The 15,849-nt window shown below is 42.8% G+C and overlaps 1 protein-coding gene across 2 annotated transcripts in view; it reads right to left on the bottom strand.

The window, feature by feature from the left end:
* Positions 1-15,849, bottom strand: part of ELP1 (elongator acetyltransferase complex subunit 1) — a 136,738-nt gene that overhangs the window by 52,155 nt on the left and 68,734 nt on the right. For both annotated transcript variants that reach the window (XM_068233717.1, XM_068233718.1), the window contains exons 19-24: positions 14,640-14,755; positions 8,973-9,046; positions 7,201-7,279; positions 7,041-7,120; positions 5,094-5,231; positions 3,528-3,613 (exon numbers count right to left, since the gene is read on the bottom strand). In XM_068233717.1, the coding sequence (XP_068089818.1) occupies positions 3,528-3,613; positions 5,094-5,231; positions 7,041-7,120; positions 7,201-7,279; positions 8,973-9,046; positions 14,640-14,755 (573 nt within the window). The remainder of the gene's footprint in view (positions 1-3,527; positions 3,614-5,093; positions 5,232-7,040; positions 7,121-7,200; positions 7,280-8,972; positions 9,047-14,639; positions 14,756-15,849) is intronic.

The following is a 15,849-nucleotide window of genomic DNA, read 5'->3' as shown; positions in this document are numbered from 1 at the left end:
GGATTCCACAGCTGTTAAAACCCTCATTATTTTTTTCCTACCCAATGCTATCACTTTGAATTTTGCAGAAATCTGTTGCCCCAGGCATGCCTAATGCCTGGTCCACACCATGCAAATTTTCCCATCGGACCGACAGAAAATTTCCCATCGTTTGATAATTTTCAATAAATTCAATCTTCCAGATGAGAAAAGAATTTATCTAGTGCAGAACTGATCTCAAAATCGATCACTTTCTTGATCAAAAGGTGCAAATTATCGAACAACAGGAAATTTTCCATCGATCTGATGAGAAAATTGCATGGTGTGTACCAGTCCTTAGGCCGGCCATACACTGGTCGACGTGGCCAAAAAGATAGATCCCTCTCAGATCATAATCTGATCAGACGGATCTATCTGACTGAATCCCTTCATACATTATACAAGCCTTTCTCCATCTTTCAACCCTGGAGGAACCCTTAAAATAAATGTATGGATCTCAAGGAACCCCGGCATTTATTTTATAGAAGTGGTAGTCTTTAAAAACAGCCCCCCTCTAGGTTTCTTCCTTACTGTACACTGCTCTCTACCATAGTAGTGCACGTTAGGGTTTCTTGTAGCTCCCACAATTATAGTGCTCCTCTATAACAGTAGTTTTTATTATACTATCCCCTATCATAGTGTGCTCCTTATTATTCTGACCCAAATGTAGTGCTTATTTTTACAGTACTCCCTAATATAGTGTGATCTATTATACTTCTACCCCACCCTCTCCACCACCATTCGGGGCTACCATACAATGTGAAGACACAGAAAGCCAACTTTTAAAAATGTCTCTGCCCTCCACAGTCACAGGGGGGGGAAATACCAGAGAACCCCTGAAAAGTCCTCAAGGAAGTCTGGTTGAGAAAGCCTGCACTACATGTAGATTTTTGTAAATAGATTGAAGCATGAAATCTGCACCATTCAATGCAGTGCAATGCTATGGGCTGTCGATCTGCCGCTGCTCCCGGCCCGCTGCCAATCAATATCATCTGTCTGATACGATTGACCAATCTAATCGGTTTTAGGCTGTGCAGCAATGAAAAGTTGATAAGACATAATGGGAATCCTCCATCTGAGCAGGTGAGGAGCATTGGCAGGGTTCGATGAACATGTAGTGTAAAGCCCCATCTACACGATACGATTCTTTGTGCGATTCGATTACGATTCTATTTACGATCCGATTAAATCCGACATGTCCGATCGGGATTCGATTCAATTTGATTTGACATTGTTTTGCAATGGCAAATCGAATTGGCAAATCAAATTGAATCGAATCAAACCCCATCAGACATGTCGGATTTAATCGGGTCTTAAATAGAATCGTAATCAAATCGCACAAAGAATCGTATCGTGTACATTGGGCTTAAGTTTCTGACAGATTTCAGTTCAAATCTAATTAAAGATCAAATACGCAATTTGGATTAGAATTGATTACAACCCAATAGATATCTAATCAGGAAATTACCAATTGCTTGCCAGTGTTTGGCTACTATAACTTGACAGATTTTTTTTCACTGGTGGAGATGGTATCTTCCTCTTATGTGACATAAGCTTTAAATGTGAACCCAAGAAATACAAACTAATGATTTTATCAATATACACAATAATATATACAAAAAGTCTTACAGTAATTTGGATAGCTCAGAAGTACATAACAGCCAGTCACTTATAGTGGTTTGCAAAAGTATTTGGCACCCTTGAAGTTTTCCACATTTTGTCATATTACTGCCACAAACATGAATCAATTTTATTGGAATTCCACGTGAAAGACCAATACAAAGTGGTGTACACGTGAGAAGTGGACTGAAAATCATACATGATTCCAAACATTTTTTACAAATAAATAACTGCAAAGTGGGGTGTGCATAATTATTCAGCCCCCTTTGGTCTGAGTGCAGTCAGTTGCCATAGACATTGCCTGGTGAGTGCTAATGACTAAATAGAGTGCACCTGTGTGTAATCTAATGTCAGTACAAATACAGCTGCTCTGTGACGGCCTCAGAGGTTGTCTAAGAGAATATTGGAAGCAACAACACCATGAAGTCCAAAGAACACACCAGACAGGTCAGGGATAAAGTTACTGAGAAATTTAAATCAGGCTTAGGCTACAAAAAGATTTCCAAAGCCTTGAACTTCCCACGGAGCACTGTTTAAGCGATCATTCTGAAATAGAAGGAGTAAGGCACAACTGTAAACCTACCAAGACAAGGCCGTCTACCTAAACTCACAGGCCGAACAAGGAGAACGCTTATCAGAAATGCAGTCAAGAGGCCCATGGTGACTCTGGACGAGCTGCAGAGATCTACAGCTCAGGAGGGGGAATTTGTCCATAGGACAACTATTAGTCGTGCACTGCACAAGGTTGGCCTGTATGGAAGAGTGGCAAGAAGAAAGCCAATGTTAACAGAAAAGCATAAGAAGTCCCGTTTGCAGTTTACCACAAGCCATGTGGGGGACACAGCAAACATGTGGAAGAAGGTGCTCTGGTCAGATGAGACCGAAATGGAACTTATTGGCCAAAATGCAAAATGCTATGTGTGGCAGAAAACTAACACTGCACATCACTCTGAACACACCATCCCCACTGTCAAATATGGTGGTAAAAGCATCATGCTCTTGCGGTGCTTCTCTTCAGCAGGGACAGGGAAGCTGGTCAGAGTTGATGGGAAGATGGATGGAGCCAAATACAGGGCAATCTTGAAAGGAAACCTCTTGGAGTCTGCAAAAGACTTGAGACTGGGGCGGAGGTTCACCTTCCAGCAGGACAATGACCCTAAACATAAAGCCAAGGCAACAATGGAATGGTTTAAAACAAAACATATCTATGTGTTAGAATGACCCAGTCAAAGTCCAGATCTAAATCCAATCAAGAATCTGTGGCAAGATCTGAAAACTGCTGTTCACAAACGCTGTCCATCTAATCTGACTGAGCTGGAGCTGTTTTGCAAAGAAGACTGGGGAAAGTTTTTCAGTCTCTAGATGTGCAAAGCTGGTAGAGACATACCCTAAAAGACTAGCAGCTGTAATTGCAGCAAAAGGTGGTTCTACAAGTATTGACTCAGGGGGCTGAATAATTACGCACACCCCACTTTGCAGTTATTTATTTGTAAAAAAATGTTTGGAATCATGTATGATTTTCGTTCCACTTCTCACGTGTACACCACTTTGTATTGGTCTTTCACGTGGAATTCCAATAAAATTGATTCATGTTTGTGGCAGTAATATGACAAAATGTGGAAAACTTCAAGGGGGGCAAATACTTTTGCAAACCACTGTATGTACTTTATCCTCCCCTTTTCTAGCTGAACAAAACAACTGGGATAAAGTTCCTCCCCAGACTACTGACCAGAAACCAATTCAGATCCAATTCCTTTAACCATTGTTGAGCATTTTACTTGAATAATGATTGATTACATTTACCTGGAATTCATCTGATCATTCATTTTACCATATAAAATACATTGCACACATCCCATTAAGATTTTGATGAAGTCTAAAAGTGTTACCTCTGAGTTCATGTACTTTCTGAAGAGCTGTCTCCAATTCTGGTACAGTTTTACGTACGTAAGTTGTGAGGATGGATAAGCAGTATCTAGACAAAAAAAAGAATAGAGGGAAGGATTATGGTTTCTTTTCTTTTACTTCAGTAAATGTCTCTGTAACTCTGTATCCACTAGATATACTCTATTGTACTGTATACAGAAGATGCCGCCACTGTATACACTCTTCCTCCATAGCCTCCGTACTTCTGAGTTCACTAATGCCCGCCAGAAATACTTCCTCCTGCCCCATAAACACGTCTAAGTCGCTCGCCATCCTCCCGCAGTCTGCTGTTCAGCCACGGTGAGCTCCATTACCAGGCTCAGTCGATGCCAGTCAGGGTCTACTGCGCATGAGCAGCAGACTCGGACTGACATCACTGAGCCTGTTACCGGGGCTCACCGCGGCTGAATAGCAGACCACGGGAGGACAGCGAGGGACTTGGATGTGTTTATGGGGCGGGAGGAAGCACTGGGTAAGTATCGGAGCTTTAGTATCCTTCTTCTCTGAGCCTCTTTAACATGTAACATTGGCACATCCTGCTGTATTAATTGGGAGATTAGCCCAGGATCACATCTCCTGAATTTCCTGCACAAGTGAGGCAACGTTTAGGTCCATGTAGTCAGAGGAGGTTCTAGATACTCGTACACTAAAATACGTAATTGTATCTGTCCATTGCAAGAAAGTAGAGGCTTCCTTACAGGTAGGGGAAACACATTCATAGGGAGTATATGAGATTTAGACCAGTTAATTCTCAGACTGATATATTGGCCAAATTGCTCAATTACAAATAGAGCTCTAGAAAGGGATTTATATATATCCCTTTTATATATAAGCAGATTTAGTGGTCCCTTACCTAGTCCTAGCACTGCTGCACAGAGAACCTGGCAAAGCCAGTGAGCAGAGAAGGGTGCTGAGACCCTTCGCTGCTAATACTGACTCCTGTAACAAGAGTCAGTATATCTGGTGAGTGCGTTTTTGATTATCCGTACGTGACCTTAAACTGATCTGTGGTGGAAGTCCAGAGAGGAGGAAGACTACTGACTATCAGACATTGATTGCATAGACTGTGTGTTAATGGGATAGCGCTGCTGTTACTTGTTTACTGGTTTGGTGGGGGGTTGGTGATCCTTCACAGCAAGCACAACCCATAGGAAAATTGTTGTCAAATTAATAACTGGTGATAGTGAGGAGAATTAGTGTGAAGACTTATCATTACTGGTGCAATGTTTTTATTGTTGCTTACTGTGTGTGGTTTAACAACCAACAGTTCAAACATGATCTGAAAGCACACCTCTGGTGTGATAAGGGAGACTAGGCAATCTCTCTGAGCTGAGCAGAGACCCACAGCTGTGTATGTGTTAGTGCCACAGTTTAATTAATTACAAAAATTTAAATGTAAATAAATAATTTATAACACATTAGAATGGGGTACATTTTTAAATAATTTCACATGTCTCTGCCAGCCAAGAATAAGATTTGTTGGTACATGCTTACAAAAAAAAAAAAAAAACAGATTTACAAAAACATACTTCTGAGGATTCAGTCTCTCCATAGCCCCCCGGAGGACATCACACACAACATCCACCTTTTTACTTCTAGTTGTCTTGGAGGATGATGGAACAGAAGCCATATGACTGGGGTACATAGTCTTTGTTACATCTTCTTCTCTGAAAACAAAGGAATGTGGTTAGCAAGATAGCTTTCACAATAGAAGTGATGGATCAAAAGTCAATAGTGCCTTTGACTATTCGCGAACTATTCTTTGGTAAACACTACATGGGCATATGTACACAGGGACTGAAGTCCATAAAACACCAAAGCCGATTAAACCTCAAATGTATATTTGGATAATAGTGAGGAAACTGTAATAACTGAATTTATCTTGGGGTTTTATCTTTGAATGATGCTATAGGCAAACATCAAATTTCTCACCACCACCTTTAAGGTGCCAATACATCAGGCGATATATATGGGCAGATCGACCATGAGACAGATCTCTCTCTGACCGAATATGATCATAGGGAGATCTGTTGCTTGTCTATACACTGCAGACTGATTCCCAACAGATTTCAACATGAAAGCTAACAGGAATTGGTCTAGTGCCTACGACTTATGTCAACAAAAGGTACTTTTCAGATACAGATGGTCCCCGACTAACGAACACTAGATTTACAAACAACCCGCCAATACAAACGTCTCACCGATCACTCTGCCCGGTCACGATTACATCATCAGCGGGTGTTGACCCTCGGTGACTTGAAATACTATTGCTAAGTATTGTACTGTATATTGATAGATATACGCCGTGTGTGTGAGGCGGCGTCACCCTCCATTTCTCTGGAAAAAAACCCGTCTCGAAAAACAGGTTGGTGCTCTGTGACCCGGATATACTGTATTGTGCTACGCATGCACAGGCACGGTCACAAGGTGCCGACTTGACAGACTGTGCATGTGCAGCGCAGAGATGTAGCCATTTGCAGAGAGACGACAGGTAATGCCGGGACACGGGAGGAGCGGTAAGTATCTGCTCACCTCCCTACAAACACATGGCGTCCATTTATTAATACTGTACGGTACTGTGGAAATTCTGGACACAAGGCTCAGCTGGACATAGGAGGCACAAGGTTAGCAAAGGAGGCACGAGGTTAGCAAATGAAGCACAAGGGGGATATAAGGGAGGAACAAAGAGACACAAAGTGGCACAAGGGAGATACAAGGTGGCACAAGGGAGACACAAGGGAAACACAAGGTGGCACAAGGGAGACACAAGAAGCACAATGGAGATCTAAGGAGGCACAGGGGAGACCAAGGAGACACAGAGGGGCACATAAATGACACAGAGGGGGACACTTGAGGCACAGGGGACAGAGATGGGACAGTGTTCCGACTTAAGAATGGATTCAGTTTAAGAGCTAACCTACAGTCCCTATGTCGTTCATAAACCGGGGACTACCTGTACATAATAAAGTGGTACGGAAGTACTTTATTTCCGTTAGTGCCGTCAAGGAGGTGTTAGGAAACAATTTGCCGAATAATTATTTACAATAAATTGCAAGCATCAAGTAATGTTTCAAGAGCATTTATAACCATTACAAGTTACTCCTAAAAAATTATAGATATGTCAAGTGGTAACTGAAATCATATTAACCACAGCAGGAGTTACTTGGTCAGTGCAGTCATAAATAAAAGGTGGTGCATGCTTTATAATGTCGAGAAACACTGATGTGGATTGTCTAATGACAGAACATGAAACATTTCAACTTAATACAATGTCAGTTTGCACAAGTTGTAAACTTTGCTGCATTTAGTATTACTAAAAACGTCACAACGGAATTTTGTAAATGAAGTGAAGTGTACAGTGCACAGTATTGTGATGTACAGCATTTATCAATGTTTCTACTGCCTTTGTAAAAAGACACCTACGAATAAAACACAAGGAGCCCCAAACTGTCCAGCATAATACAGACACCACTTACTTTAATTCAGTGAGGAACAAATTTATATAATTGACTGAGTCAATCTCCTTCACAAAAGTATCCACATTGTCCAAAAATGCCTGCAATACAACAGTACAAGAGTAAAGTAAAGCCACATCCTCTTAGGATAATTATACATAAAATTCTGAACAAATTATACCTTTGGATTGTGATCATACATTAGGTTTAGGTTGATTCTGAGTTTTCTCATACATTCAAAAGCATCTTTAAACTGCAAGCTAGAAGAAAAAAAAAATAGGACAACTTTAGTGATGCAGACGTTTGTCAACCAAAGCCTTATAAATCTAAATGACCAACTCAAGGAATAACATTTATTTTCGTTTTGGGTGATGTGGAAACAGGAACACATTTACAGCATTAGATATTTGTTGCTCTCTGTAACCCCTGTGGTGAGAGATTTCTTAACTTCAGTGACTAGTTGTTTCTGCCTGGTTTATGTGGCATGGAGTGCGATATGATTCAGCTCCCTCAACATTACTGTGAGCAGTGTTTAGACCTCTATTAGACATGAAAGAACAATGCATCAGGAAAATGCCTGGCAATTTGCCATGGGTATTTGTCATCTAAGCTTACTTTAAAGTGGACCTATGGTCAACATTTAACGCCTAACATACACTAGGTTTTAAAAAGTCAATTAATTTCTCATCTCAATTTCAACAGAAATCGAACGTGGATAAGAGTGCTGCCACTGCTACAACTGTGCTGCTCACTGCTGTAAAAAAAAGGTATGCAGCTTTCAATCACCCTCCACTCATCCCCGACACCTGGATTCAGCAGCGACTGAGGACAGCTAGCACACCTGGACCAAGGGACACTTCTGTGGCAATGTAAAAATGAGGCGACAAAGCCAGAAAAAGTTTTTGGCAGGTAAGTATACATTGATAAGGTTGTGTTTGAAACCAACAGCAATGCTGCCCAACTGTAGAATTAAGCATGCATTGCACAAAACCTATAGATTAGTGATTTCTTAAATCTCTTTACTTGTACTGCACTTATTTAATCTTCAAGCCATTTAATCTAAATGTGTGTACACACACACACAAACTGAGCTCAATGTGTGTTGTGCACCAGTATCAAACTTTAATCAGATGCCACTGCGGGGCCCCAATGCATTACAGATGCATCACTAGGCAACAGCCAAGTGACCTGTTCTTTCTCTATGGATGGGGGAGGAGGGATGATGAAAGTTTATCTCAAGTATATCTCCCCACTGTGCGAAAACAGAAATAGCGCTATACTCTGCCTTAGAATAACCTGCCCATCATACAAGTCTGTGTCACAATACTGCCCTTAGAATAACATGGCCAATACAATAAACTGTATCCTTATACTTCATTAGTGTAACCTGATCTTTATAAAAAAAAGGCTGTATGACAGTATTGCCTCAGAGTAACTTGGCCTGTTAGGAGAAACTTTATCACAATACTTTTTTTAATTTTAACAATAGCAGATACCAAAATCCAATCCTGTATAGAAATTGATGTCTGTTTGCTTATTTGGGGTAAAATTAAGCAGCCTAACTTGAATTATCACTATATACCACTAACCAGGAGTAATAGGAAAGACTTTAGGTCAACACCTACGCTATATATGATCTTCTTGACACAATTATGAAGGAGCAATTTAGGAAAGTGGCCATTTCTCTATGTCATAGTAATAAGAAGAAATAAAAACATCCCAACCACCACAAAAGAAAATAAAAACCCTGCAATATCAACATCAATACACAAAGTGGTTGACAAGTTGGCACTATATCGATGACTTACAGGTGCCTAAATAATATGTGCAATATTGTGTTTTGCCGGATAAAAATGTTTACTGTTTCTGATATTACATTAGTGTCACCATTTTACAAAGTAAAGTAAAATTAACTGGAGTTTTTTAAAATACAATCACTACTCCTGAACTTACCCATCCAACCATTTCCGTATCTGTGCCAAGACGAGAGCTCTGTGATGTATTGTTTCTAAGTTCCCACGTGGCATCTATTAGAATACAACGTCCAGTGTTATTAAAAGAAATTACAGTGTGAGGATTGGGAGTACCAGAAATCAGAAAATACAATCTAGCATGTTTAGCTAGGCATGTTAGAGACTGGACGTCAGACACTAACTACTTTTCAAATGTAGCTCTTGAAACGGTGCTGGTAGAACCTTGGTCCCTAAGAAGAATTTTACATGCCCCAAGGGCCTCCCAAACATTGAGAATACGACAAAGCCAGTTGATAAGGGATACAGTGATCGCTTGGAAAGAGCTAAGGAAAATATTTTCTTTACCATGGAAAGTGTCAAAGTATATGCCCCTCTGGGGTCTCCCAGGGTTTTTCCCTGGGATGATGCACGAGGTGTACCTGCAGTAGGAAGGGAAGGGCATTAATAAGCTCAGCAGTTTGCTAGATCATCATTAGCATAAAGGGCTTTCATTTAAAGACTTTCAACAAGAGTATGGCATTCCAAAACAGCAGTTCCTGATGTATGCACATGTCAAATCATTTGTTGGAACACACCTACATAGAATAGCAAATATATCACAGATAACGCCATTCAATAGGTTTTTGCAACAAGGAAGGGGGAAGGCTCTCACACTCGGAACTCAAACAAAAAATAAGTGAAATGCAGCTCAAAACTAAAGCAAGTGCCAATTTTAAAGGATGGAATAGAATGCTCCCAGATATAAATTGGAGATAAAATCATTGAGGGGAATAACACCTATAGGGAAATTTTAATAAAGAAAACCTGTAACAAAAAAAACCTCCCCTGGGGGGTGTTCAGCTCGGGTGGGGGAAGCCTCCGGATCCTATTGAGGCTTCCCCTGTCCTCCTTGGTCCCACGGCGGCAGCGATAAAGCTCCCCAAACAGCGGGGATGTAAATATTTACCTTCCCGCTCCAGCGCAGGCGCAGTATCGGCTGTCCGCTCGGAGATAGGCGGAAATAGCCAATCACTGTCGTCCCGCTGTACTGCGCAGGCGCAAGTCTCCTGCGCCTGCGCAGTAGAGCGAACCCGACAGAGATCGGCTATTTTCGCCTATCTTCGTGCGGAGAGCTGCAACAGCGCCCCCTGCTGGAGCCAGGAAAGATAAATAAATCAGCGCTTATCAGGCTTGTCGAGGGAGGACCGGACACGTCAGGGGAGCCAGCGCTGGATTGTCTGCAGCTACAGGGGAGGGGGGAGCCTCATTGGGACCCTGAGGCTTCCCCTTACCGAGGTGAGTACCCTCCAGGGGAACTTTTTTTTGTTACAGGTTCTCTTTAAGTGAGAGATGGAGGGAGTCCCATCTTCTTTTCATACCCACGGCAAAATATGCCTTCAACATAAAATAGACTCAACCTACTCCTCACTACTGTAATCAGTACCTAAAGTGTAACTTGATTGATACAGACCTGTACCACTGTATATGGGACTGCCCCCAAATAACTGGATTCTGGGATGAGATCTTCCTGAGTACTATATGTAAAACAACAGATATTAAAGGAACCAGTTTTGTTTTTATTCCATTCTAACCCACCAACTGAGGCAGGAACTACTGCTGGACAAGTTGAGGGAAAGCTTTTGGAGCTAAGCCATCTAACCTTAGCAGTAGCAAAAAAATCTATATACAATCGCTGGATATATTCAACGACCCCCACGTTTCAAGATGTAAAGGACGAGCTGTCCTATATATTACATCTAGACAGACTGGACGCAACATTAAATGTAGAGAAAGGTACCAGGAAATTATTTTGGAAATGGAAACCTTATTTCCTAGATACATTATCTCAGGAGGATTTGAAGAGCTTTATGGAACCATTTAAGTATTTCTCTTGGTATGCATACAAGCAACTTGGTGGAATGCTAGGCCATCTTGAAATTTGAAGAGTAAATACTTACTGAGTGAGACTAGATCTCATCGCATTACCCTTGAAACGATATAGGAGAGAGAGAAAATGGGTGGGATTGAAAGGGGAAAGGGAGGGGAAGCTCGTTTATGGGGGGGGGGAGGTTGGGAATTGGGGTCACCTTAGGCCTTGTGTAAGAATTGTTTTCATGGTAGATCTGTGTAGTGTATCTGTTTGTTTTTATTGGCCTGTTTAAAATTGAAAATCAAAATAAAACATAGATTTTTTAAAAAAGCAATTACAAATAATCAGATACGGTCTCACATGCACATAGGGTTGCAACGGTATGAAATTCCACGGTATGAAATTCCACGGTATGATAACCGTCAAAAAAAATACCACGGTATGACGGTATTACGGTATACGGTATTTAACAATTATTTGGACCTGGGCCCCACCCCCTTACATTAAATAATGTGCCCCCACCCGCCAGTAATAGGTGGCTGCAGCATAGGTATAGCCAGTGGTAGGTGGCCGCAGCATAGGTATCCAGGGATAGGTGTAGCCAGTGGTAGGTGGCCGCAGCATAGGTAGCCAGTAGTAGGTGCTTGCAGCATAGGTAGCCAGGGATAGGTATAGCCAGTGGTAGGTGGTCGCAGCATAGGTAGCCAGGGATAGGTGTAGCCAGTGGTAGGTGGCCACAGCATAGGTAGCCAGGGATAGGTGTAGCCAGAAGTAGGTGGTCGCAGCATAGGTAGCCAGGGATAGGTATAGCCAGTGGTAGGTGGCCGCAGCATAGGTAGCCAGTAGTAGGTGCTTGCAGCATAGGTAGCCAGGGATAGGTATGGCCAGTGGTAGCTGGTCGCAGCATAGGTAGCCAGGGATAGGTGGCCACAGCATAGGTAGCCAGGGATAGGTATAGCCAGTGGTAGGTGGTCGCAGCATAGGTAGCCAGGGATAGGTGGCCACAGCATAGGTAGCCAGGGATAGGTGTAGCCAGAAGTAGGTGGTCGCAGCATAGGTAGCCTGGGATAGGTGTAGCCAGAAGTAGGTGGTCGCAGCATAGGTAGCCAGGGATAGGTGTAGCCAGAGGTAGGTGGTCGCAGCATAGGTAGCCATGGATAGGTGTAGCCAGTGGTAGGTGGCCGCAGCATAGGTAGCCAGGGATAGGTGTAGCCAGAAGTAGGTGGTCGCAGCATAGGTAGCCAGGGATAGTTGTAGCCAGTGGTAGGTGGTCGCAGCACAGGTAGCCAGGGATAGGTGTAGCCAGTGGTAGGTGGCCGCAGCATAGGTAGCCAGGGATAGGTGTAGCCAGTAGTAGGTGAGCTCAGCATATGTAGCCAGGGATAGGTGTAGCCAGTAGTTAGTAGGTGAGTGCAGCATAGGTAGCCAGGGGTAGGTGTAGCTAGAATTAGGTGGCCAGCAGAGAGCCGGAGGGAGGGAGAGGGGACAAATACTCACTTGTCAGCAGCCAAGTCCTCACGCGTGTACTGTGCTTCATTCTACTTCCTGTTTGTGCTTGCATCATCTCCTTGTAATAGCACCCGGGGGGCGCAGTTTCAGGGAAATATGATGAAAGAACAATGAAGCCCAGTACAGCGTGGAGGACGGACCTGGCTGCAAGTGAGTGTTTATCCCCCCCGCTGTTCGTACGCCGCCGCTACGTCGCTCCGCCCCCCGGTAGCCCCGCCCCCTGAAACCGGTAAAACGAGATTGTCCACGGTACGATTACCGTGCACAATCATACCGTGGTATATCGTCATACCGGTATACCGCGGCAACCCTACATGCACAATGTAAATACATGTACTAATTCTACTTGCCACACAGTTCAAGTATAAAAAATTTGATAAGGTTTGGATTCCAAGAAGTGTAGAAATTTGTTGACTTTGCTCAGTTGGATTAACAATACCTGAAACAAGCTAATAGTTTTAATCTTGGAGCCTAACTCCAAGAAAAAGGGTATTGCAGTTGTGGATAGTGTAGTACATTTGTTTTATTAATTGCTGTGTAAGGCCTGGTTCACATTAGCGTTCGCTATCCGGATTTTCCGGATCTGATCCGGACCGCATACTGTACAAACGGAACGTATGTTCCGCATAGCAATGTAAAGTCTATGCGGACGTTCACACGCGTCCGTTCCGTACGTACCGGAGCCGGATCGGATCCGGACTCTTTTCCAACATGCGCTATTTTTTGGGTCCAGATCTCCGGCCCACGCACCCGGACTGGAGCCGGACCTGAGCCTGACAGCACCATCCAGAACACAGAAACCAATAGGGAACGGAAGGCACAGAACACACTGCCTACAAAAACCTGACGTTCCACCCCACTTCCTATGCGTATCCAAGCGGCCATTTCGGATGGGGACACATGGGCCAAGCATGTCTGGAGTGGAGCAGCAGTGACAGACGTGCTGGAGCTGTTTGGCAGAATGTCGGAGGTGGAGGTGAGGCCTACAGCGGAGGACTCTGATTCTACAGGTGCACCAGGTGCACCTTCTGCTGACCCCAACATTTTTTTCTTAAAATTTCGCTATTTTTTGCCCACGGATCCGGATGGCAGCCTGATGCATGCCTGATGCAAACAGACCGGATCCGGATCAGGTCCTGATCCGATCAGGATCCGGTCCGTTTGCATGGCAAAAAGCAAGTGTGAACGGGGCCTAAAACTTTCCCTCACTTCCTGACAAGACAGGAAATGGGGTATTATGTTGAAAATAAAAGTTATAACAAAAAAAATATTTTTTTGCAGTGTTGGGAAGAGTTAAATCCCTATTTTTTTATTGCTGTCCCAATTTCTTGTGCCCTGGACTACCAGTTTTCATATTCAAGCCCCAAATGTCTATAGGGTGAGAGGGAATATCTCCAATGGGGACACCTACAGCAATAAAAGTATTATTATTACTTGGCTGAGGGTTCCCTTCTGCAAGTAGGAGGGGACATAGTTTGCATCAATAAAGTGGATTTATCCTTTATATCTCAGTGCCCTGCGCTCTGTTTCTGATGTAATATCTGTACTTAAGTATGCATGTACAGTTATCCTTTAGTTTAAGGATTGTGCATACCCCCTTTCAAAATCCTAAAACGTCTTGGCCATTAGGGTGTCTTAAAGGGAACCTAAACTGAGAAGGATATGGATTTTTCCTTTTAAAATAATACCAGTTGCCTGACTCTCCTGTGGATCCTGTGTCTTTAATGCTTTCAGCCACAGCCCCTCAACAAGCATGCAGATCAGGTGCTCTGACTGAAGTCAAACTGGATTAGCTGCGTGCTTGTTTCTGGTCTGAGAGCTAAAGAGATCAGCAGGAATGCCAGGCAACTGGCATTATTTCAAAGGAAACCTCCATATCCCTCTCAGTTTAGGTTTCCTATAAGTAGCAATGTAATTTCAAGAGCTTAACTCCCATATAGTATGGAGACTTGACTACACCAACTATTCTAATTATATTGAATCACCTCATACAACATAAACAATGCAGCATATGGTTGAAATAGACTAAAACAGGCCCTCAGTGTCTGAAATTATATTAAATCCATTTCAACTACACAGCAATAGAATTGGAGTCTAAACAGACGGAGTACAGATAAAAGTGTTAGGTCTGACAAATAGTTGGAGATAAAGTCTAAAAGAAAATCTACATATGAAATAGTTATGATGTTAAAATAAGAGAAGCAACTTACAATGTGAAAGTTACTAACAATTGCTTTCAAGTAAATATGACAGTTATAGTTCAAAATGTGTACACTTTACTGAACTAACCTGTAAAATGACTTTGGTATCTTGTGGAACTACTGTGACAATGCGCGATCCTCTCTCCACTTTACGAAGTGTCTCATCATTTGGGTTAGATGTGCTGCTCAGGAGCGTTTCCAGTGCTGTGTAAGTAATTAAAATATTTATTTTTATGGAAGGGCAGTTGTGAAAAAAAAAAAAAAAACTGGACTGGCTTTCCAGAAGTCCTCCCCATCCACTACTGCAGTGCATCCATCTGTAATATTTGACGTGGTTTAGTTCTGCTTAATTTCTGGTGTCTGTTTCTAAGGATAAAGGAAATCTAAAGTGAAAATAAAAATCAGTTTCACTTACCTGGGGCTTCTTTCAGCCCCCTGGAGACCCCCACAAAGCTAGCCGGCCACGCGCCTCCTCACCACGCTCCTGCAGCCAAGAGCGTTCTGTGCATGTGCAGTACGCAAAAAAACACTACTGCACATGCGTAGAGCAGTCCCGGCACAGGGAGCGCGATAAGGGTGTGCACAGCTTGGGGCCACACAGGCGCAGTAACCGCTGACTGGCTGTTCAATGGAGGGACTCGGAAGGACAGGGAAGGCACAGGAGGACACCAGGGGGGCGGCAAGAAGCTCCAGGAAAGTTAAACTGATCTTTTATTTTGACTTAAAGTGAACCTCCGGACTAAAAATCTACTCAGCAGCACTGAAAAGGCTTGGTGTTTAACAGTTTCACAGCATCAGAACTTTTTTTTTCTTACCAAAGCATCATTTTTAGCTGCATTTTTATCTAAGCTCCACCCATCAAGGAAAAAAAGCCCGGGCTTTTTTTCCCTGATGCTGTGCAGAACATGATGGGATTTCCTATGTTTTTATTCATGTTGCCTAGCAACTGGGAGAGGTGCTTAGGACACAGGACAGTTATAACTGTGTCTCATGCTCCCTGTCACCTCCTTTCAACCAAAAAGATGGCTGCCATCATGAAATCAAACATTTGCCTGTTCTTTTAAAACAGTGTGGGTAAGAGATTATATTACCCATCTATTTTAATTAACGGAACTAATGTAACTTAATGGCAGTATGTTTGTTTAGGTTGGAGTTCCTCTTTAAGTAACCCTATACATATCACAATGGCAGAAGTATGAGGGGTAACACATACCAATGGCCACTGCTGCTCATGTCTCTGAGGTATGCTATGAAAATGGGGTTGTTCTGCATTGCAGTGAATACTCCATAGTTATAGC

This window comes from Hyperolius riggenbachi, chromosome 1, assembly GCF_040937935.1.
Source record: "Hyperolius riggenbachi isolate aHypRig1 chromosome 1, aHypRig1.pri, whole genome shotgun sequence".
Classification (NCBI taxonomy): Eukaryota; Metazoa; Chordata; class Amphibia; order Anura; family Hyperoliidae; genus Hyperolius; species Hyperolius riggenbachi.
Note: the sequence above shows the minus strand (reverse complement) of the source record. Positions and strands in the feature narration are given on the sequence as shown.